Here is a 19804-nt window from a genome sequence, read left to right as displayed (position 1 = left end):
TCCCTTGAAGTTGCAGCAGTTATTTCTTGTTCGTTTTACATGTGTTTTCTGGAATTTCTGATTGGCATCCCATTTCAGCAATTCCTGAAAGAACTTTCAAACACCACAGCTTTGATTCCTATAACATGTTCTCCTCCATTTGGGTTAGAGTGAGCCGGCCCGCGGAAGGGCACTCCCCAGCCTGCAGCGTGGAGGGGACAGCGTAGCAAGCACGCCGGTGCGCCGCACAGCTGTGCCGGTCGTGGACGGGGAGAAGCAGCCAGGATTAAGGCAGCAGACCAGATGGGTTCCTTTGTTCATGCAATTGCTCCAATGGCAAAATGACAAGGCTTGTAAATGTAGAAAGGTCAGTGCATCATGCTTTTGGTGAAATGTGTTAAAAAGCTGATTGATACCATGACAAACACAAAACCTGAGACCTCGTTTAACCTCGGACTGCCTTCCATAGGAAACGTCCAGCAGGAACGCCTTAGCTGTCGGGGAAGAGGTTCTGGGGCGGAGCACAAGCCAGGTCTTTACCACATTTTGGGTTCTCACTCCTCAGTAAATGTCTTCATGTATTGATTGGTTGATTTTGAGATGATTTACGTGTTCTAATTAAGGGATATTTATGGGACGATTTAACACGTTACCACCTTGGCAGGATGTGTACTTTTAAAGTGACTTAAATCCTTAAGCAAAGGAACTAGGCGCCCAAATTGGAATTTCAAGTGCCAGCGACCACGCCTGGTTCTCTGGCTGGGACTCTGCATGACACTGGCCGAGAGAGGCCGATAAGAAAATACTTTTGTCTTCAATGCCTGTTGCCTTCTCAGTAGGAAATCTAGGGCAGAGGGTGGAGCTTTATTTCTAGGTCAACAGCTGCCAGGGTTGACCCCAAACAGCTTCACAGCCAGGGTTGTAAGAAGCAGTGGTGTTTGGAAATGCAGAAGGGCATTCTTGCTTTTTCAAAATGGCCCCGGGGGTGTGGGTCGTGGGCATTACTGGCGTTTAGTGCTTGGGGGCCGGGGGGCAGAATGTCTCACAGTGAGTTGAGCTGTTCCACCCAGCAAATAATGGTTCTTCCCCAAACACCAATCACTCCCTTTGAGAAAAATTACAGACGTCTTAGAGGGAATAAATGCTTTGGTCTTTGTGTTTTATAGAAAACCCAAAAGTTTTTAGGCAATAAGTACTTTTTTTAGCTTTTAATGAGAGAGGAGTTTGAGTTCATAGCCCAGCTCGATTCTTTAATAGTGATGTGACCTTGGGCTCGTGACGGCCTTTCCACACTTCAATCTCTCATCAGAATGGAGGGTAATCTTAGTATCTATCTGATGTAGCTGTTGTGACGACTACATGAATGAGTGCCTTTAAAGCACAGAGAAAGTCCCCCGGCCCATACCGGGCACTCAGAAACGTGAGCTGTGACGATGCTGACTCTCATCACTCTTGGGAAAACTTGCCGCCGCCCAGCAGTTCCTGCAGACGCATCGCTCGGACATGGGGAATCTCCTGGAGAGGAGAGCCGTGTTCTCCAGAGGGCGAGGCAAACTCCTGCGGCGCCGAGTCACCGCAAAAAAGACAAAAGGGGTCGGTCGTTGTGAGACAGTTGGGGGACATCGTAAACAAGCAAAACTGACTTCCTGATTTTGTCTGGGGATTGGCGAGTTCTAGTCCTTGGGGACGTGGTGTTCGGCAAGTAAACCATATATTGGAACATGCGTGTGTTTTCACGTTGGCTAGGACTGCCTTCCTGTGGCGGAGCCAGGTAGCTGCAGCACAGCCATTATGGCCGGCGCAGACGAGAATATTTACTGTCTAGTCCTTTACAGAGACTGTTTCCTGACCTCTCTGGTCTAGCACATAATTCACCCTGTGATGTGGCTACTTATCACTGCCAGGGCCTTTTCTTAACATAGTTCAAAAGATAACAGCCAAGGGTTTATATCATGATAATATCACTGATGATTGTAGCTAATGCGCATTTGCTCACGATGGCCAGACATGCTTCTAAGAACTTTACAGGAATCCACCCTTTTAAATAAGCACCTGTAATAATGTCTGGCATTTTAGTACCTCCCTCAAGTGCCTTCAGGTAGTAACCGGCAAGATCTGCCTATGAACGCAGGCAATAACCAGATGTAGAGCAGAGGCTTATAAATGCAGTAAATTTATAATAAGAAGAATCAAAGAAGGCATATTTGGGCAAAGGAGAGTTTAGCTATCTTGGAATTTGCTTCACGGTAGAAAAGAAATCCATTATTCTCAAATCAGTTTATTTCAATGCAACCCCAATAAAAATATCAGGTGGGAGTTTTAAAAGTGCAGTTTAGGCTATTTTAAAGGTTTATTTGTAATAGTGTGTCAGAATGGACAAGAAGGTTTTGAAAAGGAGCAATTGCCTCGCAAGACGTCAGCATCTTATAAAGTGATAATAACCAAAGCACTTGTTTCTTGGTGGACAAATAAACAGCTCAATATATCATAATAAAAAATATTCAAAGATACGTATGGTCAAATAGAATTTTAAGCCAGTGGGGAAAGCACAAGTTATCCATCAGGTAAACGGTGCTGAGTCCCTTGGTTACCCATTTGAAAATCTGTAATGCTAGATCCCTGCCTCACACCATACATTAAAGAAATTCTCGGTTGATTAGATCAGTGCTTCCTGACCAGTGTGTCTCTGCACACTGGTAGCGTGTCAGTGGGTCACAAGTGGCTTGAGTCTTTGATCCCTTCAGCATTTAGGCCAGCTAGGCACATAGGGTGTTGCCAGCATTCCTAGGTTTGTTGCTGTCTTCCACAGTCTTTCACGAGTACAATTGTTCATGTATCCTTGTTTTCCGTAAAAAAGATGACAATTTTCTATGTGCTTCAACACCTCTCAGAAGGTTAGGCTTACTTTAGAAAACAAGAACAAATGAACTATAAAATGAAAGCTTCTTATCTGTTATGAACAAGAAAACAGCCTATCCGGCGTTCCTCAGGCCCTCCTGCAGCCATCTATTCTTCAACCTACTTAGTTTTAATTTGCAGGTAGATACAGACGTGGGAAGATAAAAAATGATGACACTCACAGATGCGAGGCCAAGAAGCACTGGATTAAACATCTAAATGTAAACACATCCCTGGTATCCACTGGGGATTGGTTCCGGGATTCCCTGGGGATACCAACATAAGCAGATACTCGAGTCTCTTACAATTGGCCTGATACCCATGGGTTCTGCATCTGGGGATTTTTGGTCTGCGGGCAGTTGAATCCATGGTTGGCTGAATCTGCAGATATGGAACCTGTGGCTGCAGAGGGTGGACGGTATTGAAAATGTTTGAGCATTTGGCTTCTAGCCAAGAGGGAGTAACTAGGGCTATAATTACCCTTCTGCCTGAAACAACAAAAACTCAGTGAAATAAATGGAATAATAGCTCTTGAGACATTGAACATCAGGTAAGAGAGGACACTGATCCCCTAGAGAAAGGAAGCAAATGAGGCAAACCTTAGCGTTCTACTCCCTGGAGAAAGTCTCAAGGTCATGGTGAGGGTGGGGAAACCCAAAGATTCTGGAAGTTTCCTTGAGTGGAGTAGGTGGAACTGGGAATCCAGAGAATCCAAGCCAGCTAGACTTCACAGGACCATGTATCAGAGAGGAGAGGGGAGCACAGAGAGGGAACTCTGGAGGTGTGCAGAGGATCCCACTCAGGTCATCACCTGAGTATGGTACAGCTCGCCGTCTGCACATGCGGAAACTCCCCGTCGCTGGCTAAGAAACAACCAGCAAGGACTGGAGAGGAAAGAGCCCACGTGAGGGCATTTTTCCAGAGAGCAAACCCTCACCTTCCACAGGACAGCGGCTAAAGGATGAAGGGTCATGCCTCACTCATTCGGTAAAACTATCCTTAGACTAATAAACATGTTTTTAGTCTTGCCTATCAGGCTTAAGCAAGATCGGAAAGGATCAGTTTCCAAGTAACTACCACATCACAGAACAAAGCTCCCAAATAGTTTTCACACTACAGAAATATCCAGGACCCAGCAAAGAAAAATTTTTAGTGCCTACACCCAATAAAAAAATCTACCAGGCAGACAAAGAAACAGGAAAATAAATACTATAAGGAGAAGAAAAAAAATCAGTTAATCAAAACTGATCCAGAAATGACAGAGACGATAAAATTAATTGGCAAGGACGTTCAACGTATTATTATAACTGCATTCCATAAATTTAACAAGCTGGAAGAAATACTGAACATGTTTAGTACGAGCATGGAAGGTATTTCAAAAAAGCAAATTAAACTTCTAGAGGTGGAAACTAATGTCTGAGGTAAGCAATACACCGATTGGGATTAATGGCAGATTAGATATTGCAGAGGAAAAGGTCTGTAAACCTGAAGACGTAGCAACAGAGGCCAACCAAGATAAAACCCAGGAAGAAAGTGACCAAAAAACCCCCCAAAAACCCCCAAAATCAAATCCCAGTAACAGGACATCAGCAGACTATGGGATAAATGGCCAAATACATATGCAGCTGGAATTCCCAAAGAAAAGGAGTAAAAAAGAAAAAATATTTAAAGAAAAAATGTCCCCCAATTTCCCAAATATGGTGAAAACTGTAAACCCACAGATTCGATAAACTCAAGGAATCCCAAGGACAAGGAACAAGAAGGAAATGACACTAAAACGTGTCCCCAACTTCTTAGAACCAGTGGTAAAAAGAAAGCCTTAAGCCCAAGAAAGCACATGTATACACATACACTCAAAATTCGCAGGACAATTCCAGCTCCTTCATGAGCAGCAGGGTATGAACGCCCTAATTTAGACCAAGAAGATGAAGGCATGAGGATAAGGTCATGGTGAGGGAGAGGGAGCGAGTCACACTGCAAACCCACGGTTACGGTCAGGGCTGTTCTTACAGTTCCCTTTATGCTGAGAGCCCCGGGACCATACGTTTCCATGTGTTATTCTGGGATCGGTGGGGTCACAGCATGGATGGAGCTCCGTTGTTGGCAGTAGCCTGATGTCTTTCTCTTTTGAAAAAGGATCAGACCTGTCTGTAGTCTACTTGGCAATTATGCCTTCTGGGCAAGTCAAATATTCGCCATGATGAACCAATCTGGAGCCTTGATGTGGCTGACCAGACATACCATGAGAACGAGCTATAAAAGCTTCTTATTTTTATTCCACCCTGGGGTTCAGCCATTTTAGACTAAACCCAGCTAGTATGATCAACTGTCCTCTTTTTTTTTTTTTTTTTAATTGAAGTACAGTCAGTTGCAATGTGTCCATTTCTGGTGCGCAGCACCGTGTCCCCGCCATGCATATACAGACATATATTCATTTTCATATTCTTTTTCATTAAAGGTTATAACAAGATGTTGAATGTAGTTCCCTGTGCTAGACAGATGAAACTTTTAAAAAAAAAAACCTATTTTTATATATAGTGGCTAACATTTGCAAATCTCAAACTCTCAAATTTACCCCTTCCCACCCCTCCTCTCCCCGGTAACCAGAAGATTGTTTACTGTGTCTGCGAGTCTGCTTCTATTTGGTAGATGAGTTGGTCGTGTCCTTTCCTCTTGAAAACGTCGCCATCACAGGTGCCAACCGTGTCATTTACTCTTGGAGAAGACACAGTGTTGGGACACTAGAGGTCTCCCCGTCACTTTACAGCAAACAGCGTCTCCGAGGAGCCTTTCAACGCACGGTTTCCATGGCAACGGCGAGGGGAATTTGTCCCTGAGAGTAGGGGGGGGGGCAGTCAGCGTGACTGTGGGGGCAGTTCAAAAATGGGTGGTTTCTACTTTTCTCTTGGGTGGATGGGATCTGTTGATGTTCCGAAGTACTGACTGAAATTTGAGTAGGCTTTGCCGGACTTAGATTTTCCGCTTGTTTTTCAGATTTATATCTTTGGTTGGACACCCAAAGCCTTCTTAAAGCCTGCAGCACTGGAAAAAACCTTGTGGTCATTGCTACAGGCCCTGGCAGAGACATTCTCTTCCCTGGTGGATTTTAAACTGACTTTTTCCAAATAACAGCATCCCTGTTGTTAAATGAATGACATGCTGCTGTTCGCGTTTTAAAGCACCACACATGAATTCTGAGAACCTTTGGGTTTATTAAAAAGGAAGGAAAGGATGCGTCTCTAAAATCTGTGAGGCAGCATCTGACTTTGACTGTGAAACATGTTTAGATTGGCAGCGTTTCTTGATATTTGCCTCTTGCTGGAGGATGCTGCAAGCTAGGAGTGGACAGGAATGCTTAGAGTAATGTCTGGTAGACGACGCTCCGTCCTCTCAGAGGTCAGCTGGGGCCTCTCTGCCTTCCTCAAGGAGGCAGGAAGAGCACTAAGCCTGGTTCCTCCTTTCTTGCCATTCTCTCCTCTTCTCGCCCCAGCCCCGAGGGTCGCCACGGGATGGAGGAAGGGCAATCTGTCTACTGCTCCTAACCAGCTGCTCCCCGCCCCTCACCCACTCTTGGCACTCAGTTCAAGAGCTGTCCGTGACCTTCTCCATCCAAATGCTGATGGCTCCATGTGAACCTTAGAGGTTAGAGGGAGACTTGGTGGCTGATTCCATTGGCCCCCATCTCCCCCCGAGTCACCAGCGTTCTGAAATACTTTTATTATGTGTTTTCATGAGGATGTTTTTTTTCATTCATTTTACTGGCATCAAAATAGTCTGTTCAAACTGGAAACAGTATTTCAGTTCTGAGTTGTTTTCTTGCACTATTTATTTCAGAACTTCCTCCCCTCCGATCTCTGTTTCTCCTTGTATCAGCCCTTTATTTGGACATTGAAACTCAGGATGGAAACTTTATTTTAACATTTTCTAAGCTTTCCTTTTGATCTATTTTCTGGGAGATTGAACTTTGTTTTTCAATCTATTAAGTTAAAAAAACTTTTTTAATTTAAATTTTATTTTTAAATTGAAGTATATTTGATTTACAGGGTTTTGTTTGTTTCAGTTGTACAGCAAAGTGGTTCAGTTATACATATATATTCTTTTTAAGATTCTTTTTCGTTATAGTTTATTACAAGAATATAGTTCTGTATGCGATACAGCAGACCCTTGTTGTTTATCTACTTTATATATACTAGTGTATATCTGTTAATCCCAAATTCCTAATTTATCCCTCTCCTCCCCTTTCCCTTCAGTAGCCATAAGTTTGTTTTCTATGTCTGTGAGTCTATTTCTGTCTTGTAAATAACTTAATTTATATCACCATTTTAGAGCCCACATATACGTGGTATCATATGATATTTGTCTCTCTGTCTATCTTACTTCATGATTAGTATGATAATCTCTAGGTCCATCCATGTCCCTGCAAATGGCATTATTCATTCTTTTTCATGGCTGAGTAATATTCCGTTGTGTATATATACCCCACCTTCTTTATTCATTTCATCAGTCAATAGATATTTAGGTTGCTTCCATGTCTTGGCTACTGTAAATAGTGCTGCTATGAAATTGGGGTGCATGTATCTTCTCTAAATAGGGTTTTCATCTTTTCTGGACCCCAGGAGTGGGATTGCTCGATCATATGGTAGCTCTATTTTTAGTTTTTTAAGGAACCTCCATACTGTTCTCATTAGTGGCTGCATCAATTTACATTCCCACTAACAATGTAGGATATAGTAATTAATTGGCTGTCATTTTGTACAGCACAGATAGTGTGCATCTGTATGATTACAGAAAAGTCTGTCGGACAGCACTGAATCACAGAGCTTGGGTGGATTTTGTTCAAGACTGTGTTGGCAGCAGTGGGATTACTTCGTCACATGCTGTTAGGAAAGAGCTGAGGTGCACTCAAGCACTCATGACGAATGAAGGTCAAATGAATCAAGACGCATAACTGGTTCTTCTTTGATGGTTGCAAGAGAGAAAAGCAGCAGGTGGACTGAGTCATCATGCCGCACGTACACAGCCATCTAACCGCGATGAGCTCAGAAGGACTTGCCCTACGGCAGTCAGGCCGTGCTTACACCGGGAGTGCTGGTGTGGTTCCAGCCTCCCAGTGTCATCATCGCGGAAAGTTAACGTTGTTCATTTCAGTGTTATCATGTTTGTAGTTTTATTTGTGTTAACTTTGACAAACCATATCTTTTCTCTGGTTTCACAGCTGTGTCAGAGCAATGCTGTGATGTTTGTGGTTTTTTCCCTCTTCATATTTAAGTTCGACCCCCTCCTTTGGTGACTGAATTTAGAGAGAATTAATTCAGAAAGAAATAATTCAGATAGAATTATTTGTTTCCCTGTGGAAGAGGTCTCTAAGTTCTTTCGGGACATATTTGTGTAACAGCAACACTGACACGTTGACAGATGCCTGCTAGAGATTAGGTGGTTCTTCTAAGTGGCCTGCACTTCTGCAATGATCTAGGCACCGTCTTCACTTCTCCCAGTGCCCCTGTGAGGCGGGCCCTGCTCTTGTCCTCATTCTAGACATGCGGGGGCTGAGGCACAGTGCCTAAGTCGCTCGTCCTCGGTTGCACATCCCGGGGTAGGGGGTGACGCTGGGATGTGAGCCCACAGTCTGACTCCGGGCCCCCCTAGCTCAGCCACGATGCTCTCTGCATCCCCTGACAGTGAAGGAGGGCGTGGGTGTTGCAGTCAAATGCTCTTTTCTTAAAAATTCTGGGCAAGATATGCAACCTTTTCAAACCTCAGTGTCCTGCGCTATAAATGGGGGCAATTGTGCTGCCCTCATGGGGTGATTCTAACGAGTAAGTGGAAAAGAGACCTAAGGCCCCTCCCACAGCGCCCAGGAGTAGCCGCCCAGGGTCTTCCGTAGGGAAGTCTGTTGCTCCCCGCTTGCCACCTAGGGGCTGGCCCGACAGCCACTTCGGTCAGCGAAGGGAGAACGTTCTAATGATGACTTTTACTGCTGAGGCTTCCTCAGCAATGGAAATGACGTAGAAGGCAGAGGACTGCCAGGCAGAAAACAGGTGCTTCCCTGTCTCTGCGGGAATGTCACTCCTTCTCCAGACGGCCCCTGGGCGGGAGTTACTCCCAGCCCCCCGCCCCTGCAGGGCGCTTCCCCATCGGTGAGCTCAGGGCCATGTAGAAACCACCCTGGGAGACGCTGGTCTCCCTGGGCTCTGGCGGTGGCGGCCCGCCTTTAACCACGGCCACCGTGAAAGGCAGGCTGCGGAGGGAAGCACCTCCGAGCAGTGCCTCCTGACCCGGCCAGCAGAGGCCCATGCGGGAGGCTGGATCTTGACCTGGGCCTTAGGGTAGGTTGGTTTGGGGGCTGTTTGCAAGATGTGGGAGGGCCTTTCAGGCCTGCAGGAGAAAATGAGTCAAAGCTCTGGGACAGGAATACACACCAGGTGTGTAGGGGCAATGAGTCAACCAGTCTGATGCTAATGGCTGTGTGGTGTGTTTTGCAAGATCTAGTTAATCTCTCTCTATCTCTTTTTCTCTCTCTCTCACACACGCACAAACCCTAGAGACACACTCAGGACTCTTTGGGCTCAAGATTTTGGGGGATACAAGGAGAAACAAGGCAGCCAGGGCTCTGTCTCATTGCCAACCTTCATGGAGACTGGATGGTGTCATTGAGAGAATGGCTTTATCCAGGGACTTAAGGTCCCCCCCGCCTGCCCGCCTTGTGACTGGGGGCTCCCACCTCTGCCAGGATGCTCCCTGAGAGAATTAAGAGTGAATTTGATGAGTTAGAGGACCGACACAGGGGTGGCCCCAGGATTGTGCACAAAACTCCCAGCAGCCATGGACTGCTCAGTAACCCAGGATGTTAGAGCCACTCCAGGTGCCCCCAGAATCGGTTCACCTTTGGTCACTATGATTGCGGTTCCCTATTAGGGTGACAGACCATGCTCCCCATCACTGCCTCTTTGCTTGGTCTCTCCCTCCTGGCTTCTGCTGTTTGTCCCTTTCACTGCCTTGGGTTCTGTTTTTTTTTTTTTTTTTAAACATTTTTTATTGAGTTATAGTCATTTTACAGTGTTGTGTCAGATGGATTCTGCTTTGATGCAGGTCTAGATCCATCCATGTTGCTGCTACCTCATTCCTTTTTTATTGCTGAATAGTATTCCATTGAGTACACACCACAGCTTCTTTATCCAGTCCTCTGTGGGGGGACATTTAGGTTGCTTCCATGTCTTGCCTCTTGTAAATGGTGCTGCAGTGGACATTAGGGTGCATATATCTTTTCAAATTGAAGTTTTCCCTGGATATTTGCCCAGGAGTAGGATTGCTGGGTCATAAGGCAGCTCGATTTTTAGTTCTTTAGGAAATCTCCATACTGTTTTCCACAGTGGCTGCACCAAATTACATTCCCACCAGCAGTGTAGGAGGGTTCCCCTTTCTCCACACCCTCTCCAGCATTTACAAGATTGTGAATTCTTAAAGCACTTAACAAAAAAATACCAAAGTGCCACAACTTCCAAACCAAGGACTAAACCCTAAAGTGCAACTTCTTTAAGAATCCTTTCTTGGGGGGAGGGTGTGGCTTAGCGGCAGAGCACGTGCTTAGCATGCACAAGGTCCTGGGTTCAATCCCCAGCACCTCCATAAATATAAATATTTAAATAAATAAGTAAAGCCTATTTACCACGCCCCCCCCCAAAGAAACCAAAAAGAAAAAAAAAAGAAGAAACATTTAAAGAAAGAACCCTTTCTCTTGGTGTACCACAGGTATAAATCTTTTTAAACCGAATGTTAATAAAATCTTCCACACATTAAGAAGAAACATATTGGCCCACATCTTGTACGTGGGAAGTACCTCTGCCCTGTTTGTCTGCAGGAGCAGTGAGGGGTCCATTAGAGCAGCCAACCTCTGAGTCCCAGTCTTCCTACAAGAAACCCTGGCCTCCCTTTCCTCAACGCCTTTGACTGCGGCCCAAGGAAAAGTTCTCATTTCTCTAGGCAAGCCTGAGTCTAGGCAGAAGCACACGATGCTCAGACCAACGCTGTAAATCAACTACACTTCAATAATAATAATAATAATAGTGACAACAACAAAGAAGTGTAGCACGAGAGAGAATTGGGGGTGCTGGTGAGAGGGCCAGACTTCCATGACTGTCTCCCTGTGCTGATTCCCCTGGAAATGGAACGGGGAAGGAAGGCCAGGTGTGCACTCGAGCCGGGGAGTCCATGAAGACAAAGTCTTCCTACTAAGTCGCAGGGATGTGGCGCTGATGGGGAAACGCAGCTGTAGCCTGGACAAAGCAGGATCTGCTGAGAGGTCGGGCTTCAGGCCTCCACTTGGTGACTTTCTATGTCCCTGAGTTTCACCTTCCTCACCTACTGAATAGATACATTAATAATCAGATTTCAGAGGGCTCCTGTAAGAACAGAATGAGGCGTATAGGTACTTTAAAATAAGTAAATATTAATATCGTTAGTCGTCCGGCAAATTCACCTAGGCACCATTTATTAGCAGTGAAACATTATTCTGGGTGTTGTGGAGGGGATTCCAGACGTGGATGTGATTATTTCTAAGACCCCGCTCTCAGCAGTGCCTCCTGCTAGGGGTCCTGTCCTGGTGGGGGTCTCTGGGCAGCTTGAGAGCACTGGGTGTCTGGGCAGGGGGTGTAGGGGGCCCGGAATGAGGGAGAGGAGCGCAGAGAGAGGAAGAAGGGGGCCCGCAGGTGCTCTCGGGTCTGCGAAGCGTGGAATCAGTGAGTGTCTGTGTGTCTGGAAAGTATTGCTCACTGACCTTTGCAGCTGCCCAGGATTTTGATTCAGATTAGAACCAGAAATGTTCGAGCTGAAAGACAGCTTAGATACCATCTTCGCTGAGCCTCCAAGACTAGATGACTTGTTCACGGTTCCGCAGTGGACCGGAAGCAGAGCCACGTCAGAACAAATGACTCGGGCATCTCTGACCCTGGGCCTGCATCCCTTCCCTGCCCTGAGCCGCTTCCCTCAGACCCTCTGTCCTCTTCCTCCTCCAAGTGGAAGTGCTGGGCAAACATCCGTGAGCGTTTTGTGCGGAGCAGGACTGCCTGTCCACACACCTAGAGACCTGAGGTCTCACTGCTATGCTCAGAGCAAAGGACCCAGAGCGTCTTCACCATAGGTTAATTTGAGGCCGGCGATGCTAACTTTGCCTGACTGCTTTCCCATTCTAATCACTTTATTGTAAAGGTTATGACCCCATCGCAGCATTACCATGGCTCTCCCTGCTTACCCTCTTCTCAGCCCAAGCTCAGACGGGTTTCCCGCAGGTTCCCACCTCCCTCCGCCTTCCTGGATGAGGCGGCGGCAGGAGTAACCAAGTCAGGGGCAAACAAGTCTTTCAATACCCTCTTTACTGGTCCGAAATGAACCCCTAAGCAAATAACCTGCTCCCGTACAGACGTCCTCGTTTCCTCCAGTTTGATGGTCTGCTGCTTTGTCTTGGCAAGTTATTTCACCTTTAATTAAGTTTATTTTCCTCTTTGTTTCATCGTGCTCAAGACTGGTCTGATTTAGAAGCATAAGACGCCGGGGCTTGCTTTGAATAGAGTGTCAGAAGAATTGCCAGTTGCATGATGAGTTAGGGTGGCCACTAAGAATCATGGGGAACACATCTTGTACCAGGAAATTCTGCCACGTGTCACAGGCATCCTTCACATTCTAAAGCATCATCGTTGACAGGAAACAAGAGATTTGATTGGAAAAATTATAGTATAATAAGACCTGCAGAAATAGGGGGGTGAACTGCTGGTAGGAAAAATCTAAGAGTGAAAGCAAGGCACACACCCCCCCATCCTACGCTTTTAATGGATCATTTGGTGGCATAGACTTTTATTGTTGTGCTCTAAAAATTTATACAAAGAGACATGGGATGGAATAATACGAAATATTTTTCTAACCGCCAAGATAATGACTGTTAAATACGCCAGAGGGCTCCTGGCTCAGGGCGCGGCCATTCTGGCCCAGGCTGTGTCTGGCAGGCGGTGGGGGGCCCTCCGACTGGCACAGCACAGCGGTCTTGGAGGAGAATGCGAGAGCAGATTCAAAACAGATTAGGAATTACAGGGCTGCTGGTTCTACGCTTACTTCTGAAAACAGCTATGGAATCTACCTTTACACGGTTTGTTAGATTCTGAATTTTAGTGGTAGGAGCGACGAAACACACAGGCCTTTGTGGCCGAGTAGGTATCATTTCTCCATCCCGTTTACGCACCATCAGGACTGAGGTTCGAGATATCCACACAGCATGGGTGGCGACCAGTCAGAGCCCACACAGACTGATGGGTGCTTACCAGCCGAAGGTCAGCCCCACGCGGGGCCACGTGCTCCTCTCTGTCACGCTGAGCCTGGCTGCAGAACACCCGGAGGACACTCGAAAAGGGGGACTGGCTCTCTAGGCTCAGAGGCCGCCCAGCGCCCTCTGTGCGCGTGCAGTCGGGTAAAAGCGAGCAACGGCAGAACTGGCTGTGTTTTATTTTATTTTTTATTTTTTTAGTAGGGAGGTAATCAGGTTTATTTATTTATTTTTAATGGAGGCACTGGGATTGGCTTAAAAATTTTTTTTCTTTCCTTTTATTTATTTAAATTTTTTGGGGGGGAGGGAGGTAATTAGGTTTACACACACACACACACACACACACACACACACACACACAGTATTTATTTATTTATTTTAATGGCGGTACTGGGGACTGAGCCCAGGACCCCGGGCCTGCTACGTGCACACTCTGCCACCGAGCTCTCCCCTCCCTCCACAAAGCTAGCTTTCAAAGGACGTTTTAACGGTGTTATTGATCCGTTCTGTCCCTGGAGTGTTGGGGTTGTAACCCGCCTTACAGTTTATAATATATGTTGTAAATGAGAATTAAAATGGAGAGAGAGGAGTCTTAAGATGGGAAGACTGGTTCACAGGCTATTAAATAAACCAGGCATGACGAGTAGGAGGGAAAAGAGAGCTAAGTACGTATTCTGGAGAGACTGCAGAGGCAGGCTCATAAGGATTCGGCTAAGAAAGAGAAAGCGTGCGGTGGGGTGGGTTAGAGAGGGAGGGGGGCTGGTCAACAGTGACTCCGTGGTTCTGAGCCTGGACGACCGGGCCTGTGATGGTGGCTTTAGCAGAGTCGGGAAATACGAGAGAAAGATCATAAGAAAACAGGATGAGTTCACAGAACCTGTGTGAAGCCTGGCAGAGAGGTCAGAACTGGAGGTGAGGATTGAGGTGCTCTGCACTGAGTGATCCTTGAAGGCATGGGGTGGAAGGAGAAAACCAACGGGAAGTGAAGGCGAGGAGGAGAGAAGGGCGTTGGAGGCATTTGGGGAAGGAAGAGGAAAAGGGGCCAGACGGGGGGTGGGAGGCGGGTGACGACAGGTGGACGGGATGAAAGAGGAAAAGGCTGTGTGAGAGCATCTCAGGGGCTGAGGTCACAGAACAGGTCTTTCCTTGTATCCGAAGCTGCAGAGACGTAGAAGGGGAACAGAACATTCCACAAGACCAGGCCAGAGGGCCGTCCCTGGAGGAGGCAGTGTCAGGAGAGAGACTGGAGGGCAGAGCTGAATTTGGGGGTTGGAGACGTAGAGGCAACACACGTAGACCAGGAGGTCAAGAAGTCTCGTGGGGCAGGGAAAGAGGAACGTGAGACCAATGACTCAAGGTTTACCGACTTTCTCGCCCATTTGGGGATGTTTAATGATTCTCAAAATTTAAAACATCACCTCAGTGCTAGCTACATCTTGATAATAACCAAAACAGAACCAGGTTCTTGGGGGCGGTGGGGACAAGAAGGGAATTCAACTATTCAGAGGCATCCTTCTTTCTTTTATTCCATTTTTACATATCCACCTCTTCATCATTAAGTCACAACATTTTACCAAAATATACAAACAGCACAGGTACTTTAAACACGTATAGCTAGAATTCTAATTAAATAAGATCGCTGCAAACAGCATGCATGGGTCCTTATCTTGAACGACGTCTCAAGAGACTTACGAGTCATCAAATCACCCGTAATGGTGTAATAAAAAGATTGCTTTTCTCTTCTCTAGTAGAATTACGCACGTCATTTTTTTTTTTCTTGTTCTAATGTGAGGATGGTGATGAGAGGCTGCCACCGATGCTGAGATCAGCTGAGAGTGGATGGACGAAAAGGTTTTATTTGCAGTAGAATGTCTCTATCTTGGTTGGACTCGAAATTTGATTACTACGATAAGATAACCAGAATAGGGCTGTATTAAACCTTCCACATCAATGACACGAACTCTCCCCACCTTCTCTCTTTCCCACGAATTTCACAGCTAGTCAGAATGAATGGATTTGTAAATCTCAAGTTACAAGCTACGTTTATTATGAAGAATTCCCATAAGAACCTGCGCAGGGCTTCCCCCACTCCTTATTTACACCTTCCAGGGATGTGAACAGAGTAAAACGGCTTAGTGGTTTCTTGTCTGTGGCAGAGTGGAAGCCACAGCCACGCCAGGCCACGTGCTGGCTCAGCCTTTCAGGAGTTCGTGCTCACGCTGTGCCTTCAGTGAGCAAGGATTTCACTGATCGGCAGTTCGTGCCCAAGGGAGGGGCCGCGATTTAGAGCGGTGTTAAGTTTTCAAATCTTTCACAGCTCGGAGAACCATCTTTCATCAAGTAGATAGCTGGGGTTAGTAATGACCTGACGTCAAGCGTGGCTGTGAAGGAAGACCCAGGGGCCTCGTTAGTGACACAGAGCTGGTTTCTGCTGCGCAGCCAGCGAGGGGCGTTGGTGGGCTCAGCCTTTGTGGTTGAGTGTTTCTTTTCTTTTCCAAGACGAAAAGGAACCCAAGAATTGTCACTTGGGCCAGTTCACAGAGGAGAGGCGGCAGATCCCTTCGTGGACCCGGGGAGGTGGGATTCAGGATATCAGCCTCTCCATCCTGGGGTTCATGAAGGAAAAGTTTCTGAACATGTTCTGGTCCATGCTGTTGATCAGAGCTCTGTCTGCGCACGACAGCCGGGGCTTCTCATTCAAGAATTCCTTGTCGAAGTTGCTGCAGTCATGCGGTGATTTCTGGATCAGAGTTGAAGGTGGAGGAGGGGAGGAAAAGGGGAGAAAATCAACCACTGAAGTCATCATCCTCACTTCCGCTGCCCAGGCTAGTACCTGTGTGTGAAAACGCGGGCATCTGCACTAAAGTAATACTTACAGATGGTCACGTGGGGCTTTTATTCAACACCTCTAAGATCCTGAGTCATCAGTTTATCAATGGTATAATTAAATTCATATAAAGGAATTCCATCATGCGTACGTTCAAATAAGGTCTAATGTTTCTAGTTAATAGCTTACGTATGAAGCAGGCTGGCAACCTTTGAAAAAGTGGAAAGCCCCAATCTGACCACTGTCCTGTTCGTCTGCAGGGGACAGTGGGAGGTGGGAGGGGGTGGAGGGTGGGAGCAAAGGGACCAGAGGAGGGAAGGCGTTTTGCAGATTATATATTCCTGTTCTTTGACCAACATCCTTTACGGCCGTTGGTCCCCCCACCACACGGCCCCGGCGCTCTCACCACTTTAGGCCTGAACGGCGGGTCAATCTCCTTTCTTTCCAGCTCCTCCCAGTTGATCTCCCGGAACAAGGGGTGCTGGCGAATGTCTCCCCTCACTCCCAGGCGGTTTTCAGGTTCCCGTACGAAGAGCTGAAAGGGGACAGAAGGGGAAGAGTTAGTTCTCCAGGGGATGAACCTGCCCCCCTGGATGCAGGCGCACTTCTTGGCGTGGGAGCCAGGACCACGCACGCTTGACTCCACCAAGGGAAAGGACCTGGTCGTGGCCCCTGCCTTCCGAACCTTGTTTTCCATTTACCATTATAAACGATCACATCAAACGGGGGTAACGGTCTCCCTCGAATGAGCCTGCTGACTATTCCAGAGTCTGGGCTTCGCCCTAGAAATGTTATCTTTTAAGTAATACAGACCCGGATTGAAATCAGCTTTGCCCTGGGTTATTCGCAGGGCCTCTGGCAAGTTCCAGAATGCTCTGGGTCAGTTTCCTCATCTGTAAGGACTAACCACAACACACACACACACAACACACACACACGCACAGGTGTGCACGAATTCCTGGTCTATGAAACACCACGGCAGAGCGTAAGGAACCAAAGCAGTGGTGGTCTGGCTGGCTGCCCAGCAATGGAGTTTGGTTTCTTCCAAAGCTGCCTGCTTAGGGTCACAGTCTTGCTCTCAGGAAAAGCTCACTTCACATGCACCATGAACTAGTCCTGACCATCAGCTTCGGATGTTGTAAGGCATCTGAGGATCCAGAATCACTCCCCACTCCTGCAAACCTGCTGGACGCTAACACTTAATTCAGATCCTCTTTAATCACCTCTGACTCGTGTGCATATGTATTTCCTTCTTCGCACTGTCCCCTCTCTTGCCGCTTTCCTCCAGGAGGTCGAAACGGACACTGGCCAGGACAGGAAAGAAACCTGAAACTCTTCAAACTTAAACAAAACATGTCAAGGGCTTTAAGGAGTGAGGAGAGTCCAGACATGTGAGCTAGAAAAGTCTTGGGTCTCCTGGGGGTCTGGAGGAGTCACCCTTTTCTTTAATTAGCTAGATGTTTACTTATGAAATAACTCGTACTTACAGGGTGTCATAAGGAGGCTATGGGTCTTGAAAACAGAAGCCAGGTCACCTGCAGTGATTTTTCCATAAAGTTCTGGCAGAACTTGGCCTCCATTTGCACCCACGGACCTCTTGGCTTTATACCGCTAATGAGAAGAGGCTACGTGCAGCCAGCCTACTGGTCTTAAAACACGGCTTTCCTTATCTGAAAATCTTCAAAAGCTCCCTCTGCTCTGCAATCACTAACTAACTAACCAACCAACTAACTAACTAACTAACGTGCTGCAGCAAAGTGTAGATTTTTTTCCTTTATTTAATTAAGAGCTTCTTCTTTTTTAAATTTTTAAATTAACAGAACTTTTATTGAGGGATCATCAGTTACAACGTGTCAATGTCTGGCGTACAGCGCAGTGTCCCAGTCACGCGTATACATACGTATATTCGTTTTAAGAGCCTCTTCTTAAAAGCCCGTGTGACACACACATGCAGCCACCTAACACAGCCAGGTGGTAAACTGCTGGCCTGGCCCTCTTCCCTCCACTATACGGCGGTCGCTGAGGCCCCTGTATGGAAACTTGGGGTTCCGAAGAACCCCCATAGAAAAACCACTGCACAGTGGAAGTAACACGAGAATGTCATCTGAGAGGCTTATGACCCAGTGGCGTGGGGCCAGTTTTCTGAGTCTCAATTTTCTCACCTGAAAAATGAAGGGTCAGACAAGGTGATCTTTATGCCCCTGTCCTGACACCCCCCTGAGCCCCGAGGCTGGCCTTCCAGGCTCTCTGTAATGCTGACGGTCATCCTTTGATTCCAGTGTGACCCTCTCTTCTGTCCAGACATGTCCACTCACTGAATACGCCACCTGCCTTTCCTATCTCTTCACTTCTCCAAGGACACTTCCATCTTGCAAGGACTTGCCTTAATCCACGCCTGCTTCTTTCTGCTCCACAACCCCCCCACCCAGCTTCCCTTGAGAGTCAGGTCTTCTGCTAGACCATCCTGATTTTAAAGACTGATTATAAAAGCGGGTACTGTTGAAGTGCAGTTGATTTACAATGTTAGTTTCAGGTGTACAGCAAAGCGATTCAGTCATACACATACATACATACATACATGTATATTTTTAGTTTCTTTTCCGTTATGGCTCATGACAAGAAACGGAATACAGTTCCCTGTGCTATGCAGTAGGTCCTTGTTTATTTTATATACAGTAACGTGTGTCTCTTAGTCCCAAACTCGTTTTGCTGTACACCTGAAACTAACCTTATAAGTCAACTATACTTCAATTAAAAATAAGAATTAAAAACAAAAGCAGGTATTTGATCCCAACTGTCAGCTGAGGAAACCAAGGCTCAGTAGCTAAGAAAGCAGCTGAAGACCCCAGGTCCAGCCAGCAGGAGCGCCTGAATGACCAGCAGCCCCTTCCTGCCTCTGCAGTTGGACGGTCTCTCCCCTGTGCTCCACAGACCGTCTCCCCTCCAGGAGAGGAATGAGCACACTGTATATGCATTTATGCTCAAAGACTGCCTTCCCCGCTAGAGTTTAAGGCAGGCATCACTTCTGTTTCTGTTTCTTGCAGAATCCAGCCCTGAGCCATGCATAAACATAACCCTCAGTACATTCTGTGGACCGTGTGAGTAAGCCGTCTTCCCCCTTTAGTTTTTCCAGATTACGTGTCTTCACTCTCCATCTTCTGTTAGCTCTGGTTTTCAGCATATAGAAAAGTTCGCAGTAACACACATTTTTCTGTAGACTCAAGACACCAGCAAGAGTCAACAGATAGAAAAGCAGATTGGCTTTTTTTTTTTTTAGAAGCAGAAGGAGTAAGTGACTTGCCCCGTCTCCCTTCCCTTGAAACGATCCTGGTAAATGACTGACTTCACTTCTGAAGGACGTTTGGATGAAACAAGATTAGAGAGAAGGGGTGAGAGCTTCAAGAATACGCCCAAACCCAGCCTCACGTGGCTAGAGTGAAATGCTGCAGGGAATGGTTAGAAGTAACTGCCTCAGGCCAAGGGCACACATGCTCGGTTTTCCATTAATTTTTCTCAGGAACATAAGCCATTTGTTCCAAGAGGACCATGACAAAGCACCTTCTGAGCCTGGTATGTATGCTTCTGAAATTAAAAAATAATTCTTTTAAAGATAAAATGTATAATGAGAAGGTAATATGATCTCCAGCTTCGAGACTCAAAATTCTTTCTAGTTTTGCACAGAAAAGTATCATCTTTTCTGCCTTGTAGCAGGTCACCCCCCCCCCCCCCAGTCCTGGCGATGCTTGGTGACCTTACAGGAGGTCGTTGGCTCTGCCGCTGAGAGGCCGCAC

General features: G+C 46.6%; 2 protein-coding genes across 7 annotated transcripts in view; one reads left to right on the top strand and one right to left on the bottom strand.

Annotated features, from left to right (window-relative positions):
• The window catches only part of PFKFB3 (6-phosphofructo-2-kinase/fructose-2,6-biphosphatase 3), a 273821-nt gene that overhangs the window by 173520 nt on the left and 80497 nt on the right, over positions 1–19804 (top strand). The window lies entirely within an intron of this gene.
• The window catches only part of PRKCQ (protein kinase C theta), a 131600-nt gene continuing 126482 nt past the window's right edge, over positions 14687–19804 (bottom strand). For all 6 annotated transcript variants that reach the window (XM_074358149.1, XM_074358150.1, XM_010961807.3 and 3 more), the window contains 2 exons: positions 16420–16548; positions 14687–15926 (listed from right to left, as the gene is read on the bottom strand). In XM_074358149.1, coding sequence (XP_074214250.1) covers positions 15771–15926; positions 16420–16548 — 285 coding nt within the window. In that variant the 3' untranslated portion in view covers positions 14687–15770. The remainder of the gene's footprint in view (positions 15927–16419; positions 16549–19804) is intronic.

The sequence above is a fragment of the Camelus bactrianus genome, chromosome 35 (assembly GCF_048773025.1).
Source record: "Camelus bactrianus isolate YW-2024 breed Bactrian camel chromosome 35, ASM4877302v1, whole genome shotgun sequence".
NCBI classification, from domain to species: Eukaryota; Metazoa; Chordata; class Mammalia; order Artiodactyla; family Camelidae; genus Camelus; species Camelus bactrianus.
Note: the sequence above shows the minus strand (reverse complement) of the source record. Positions and strands in the feature narration are given on the sequence as shown.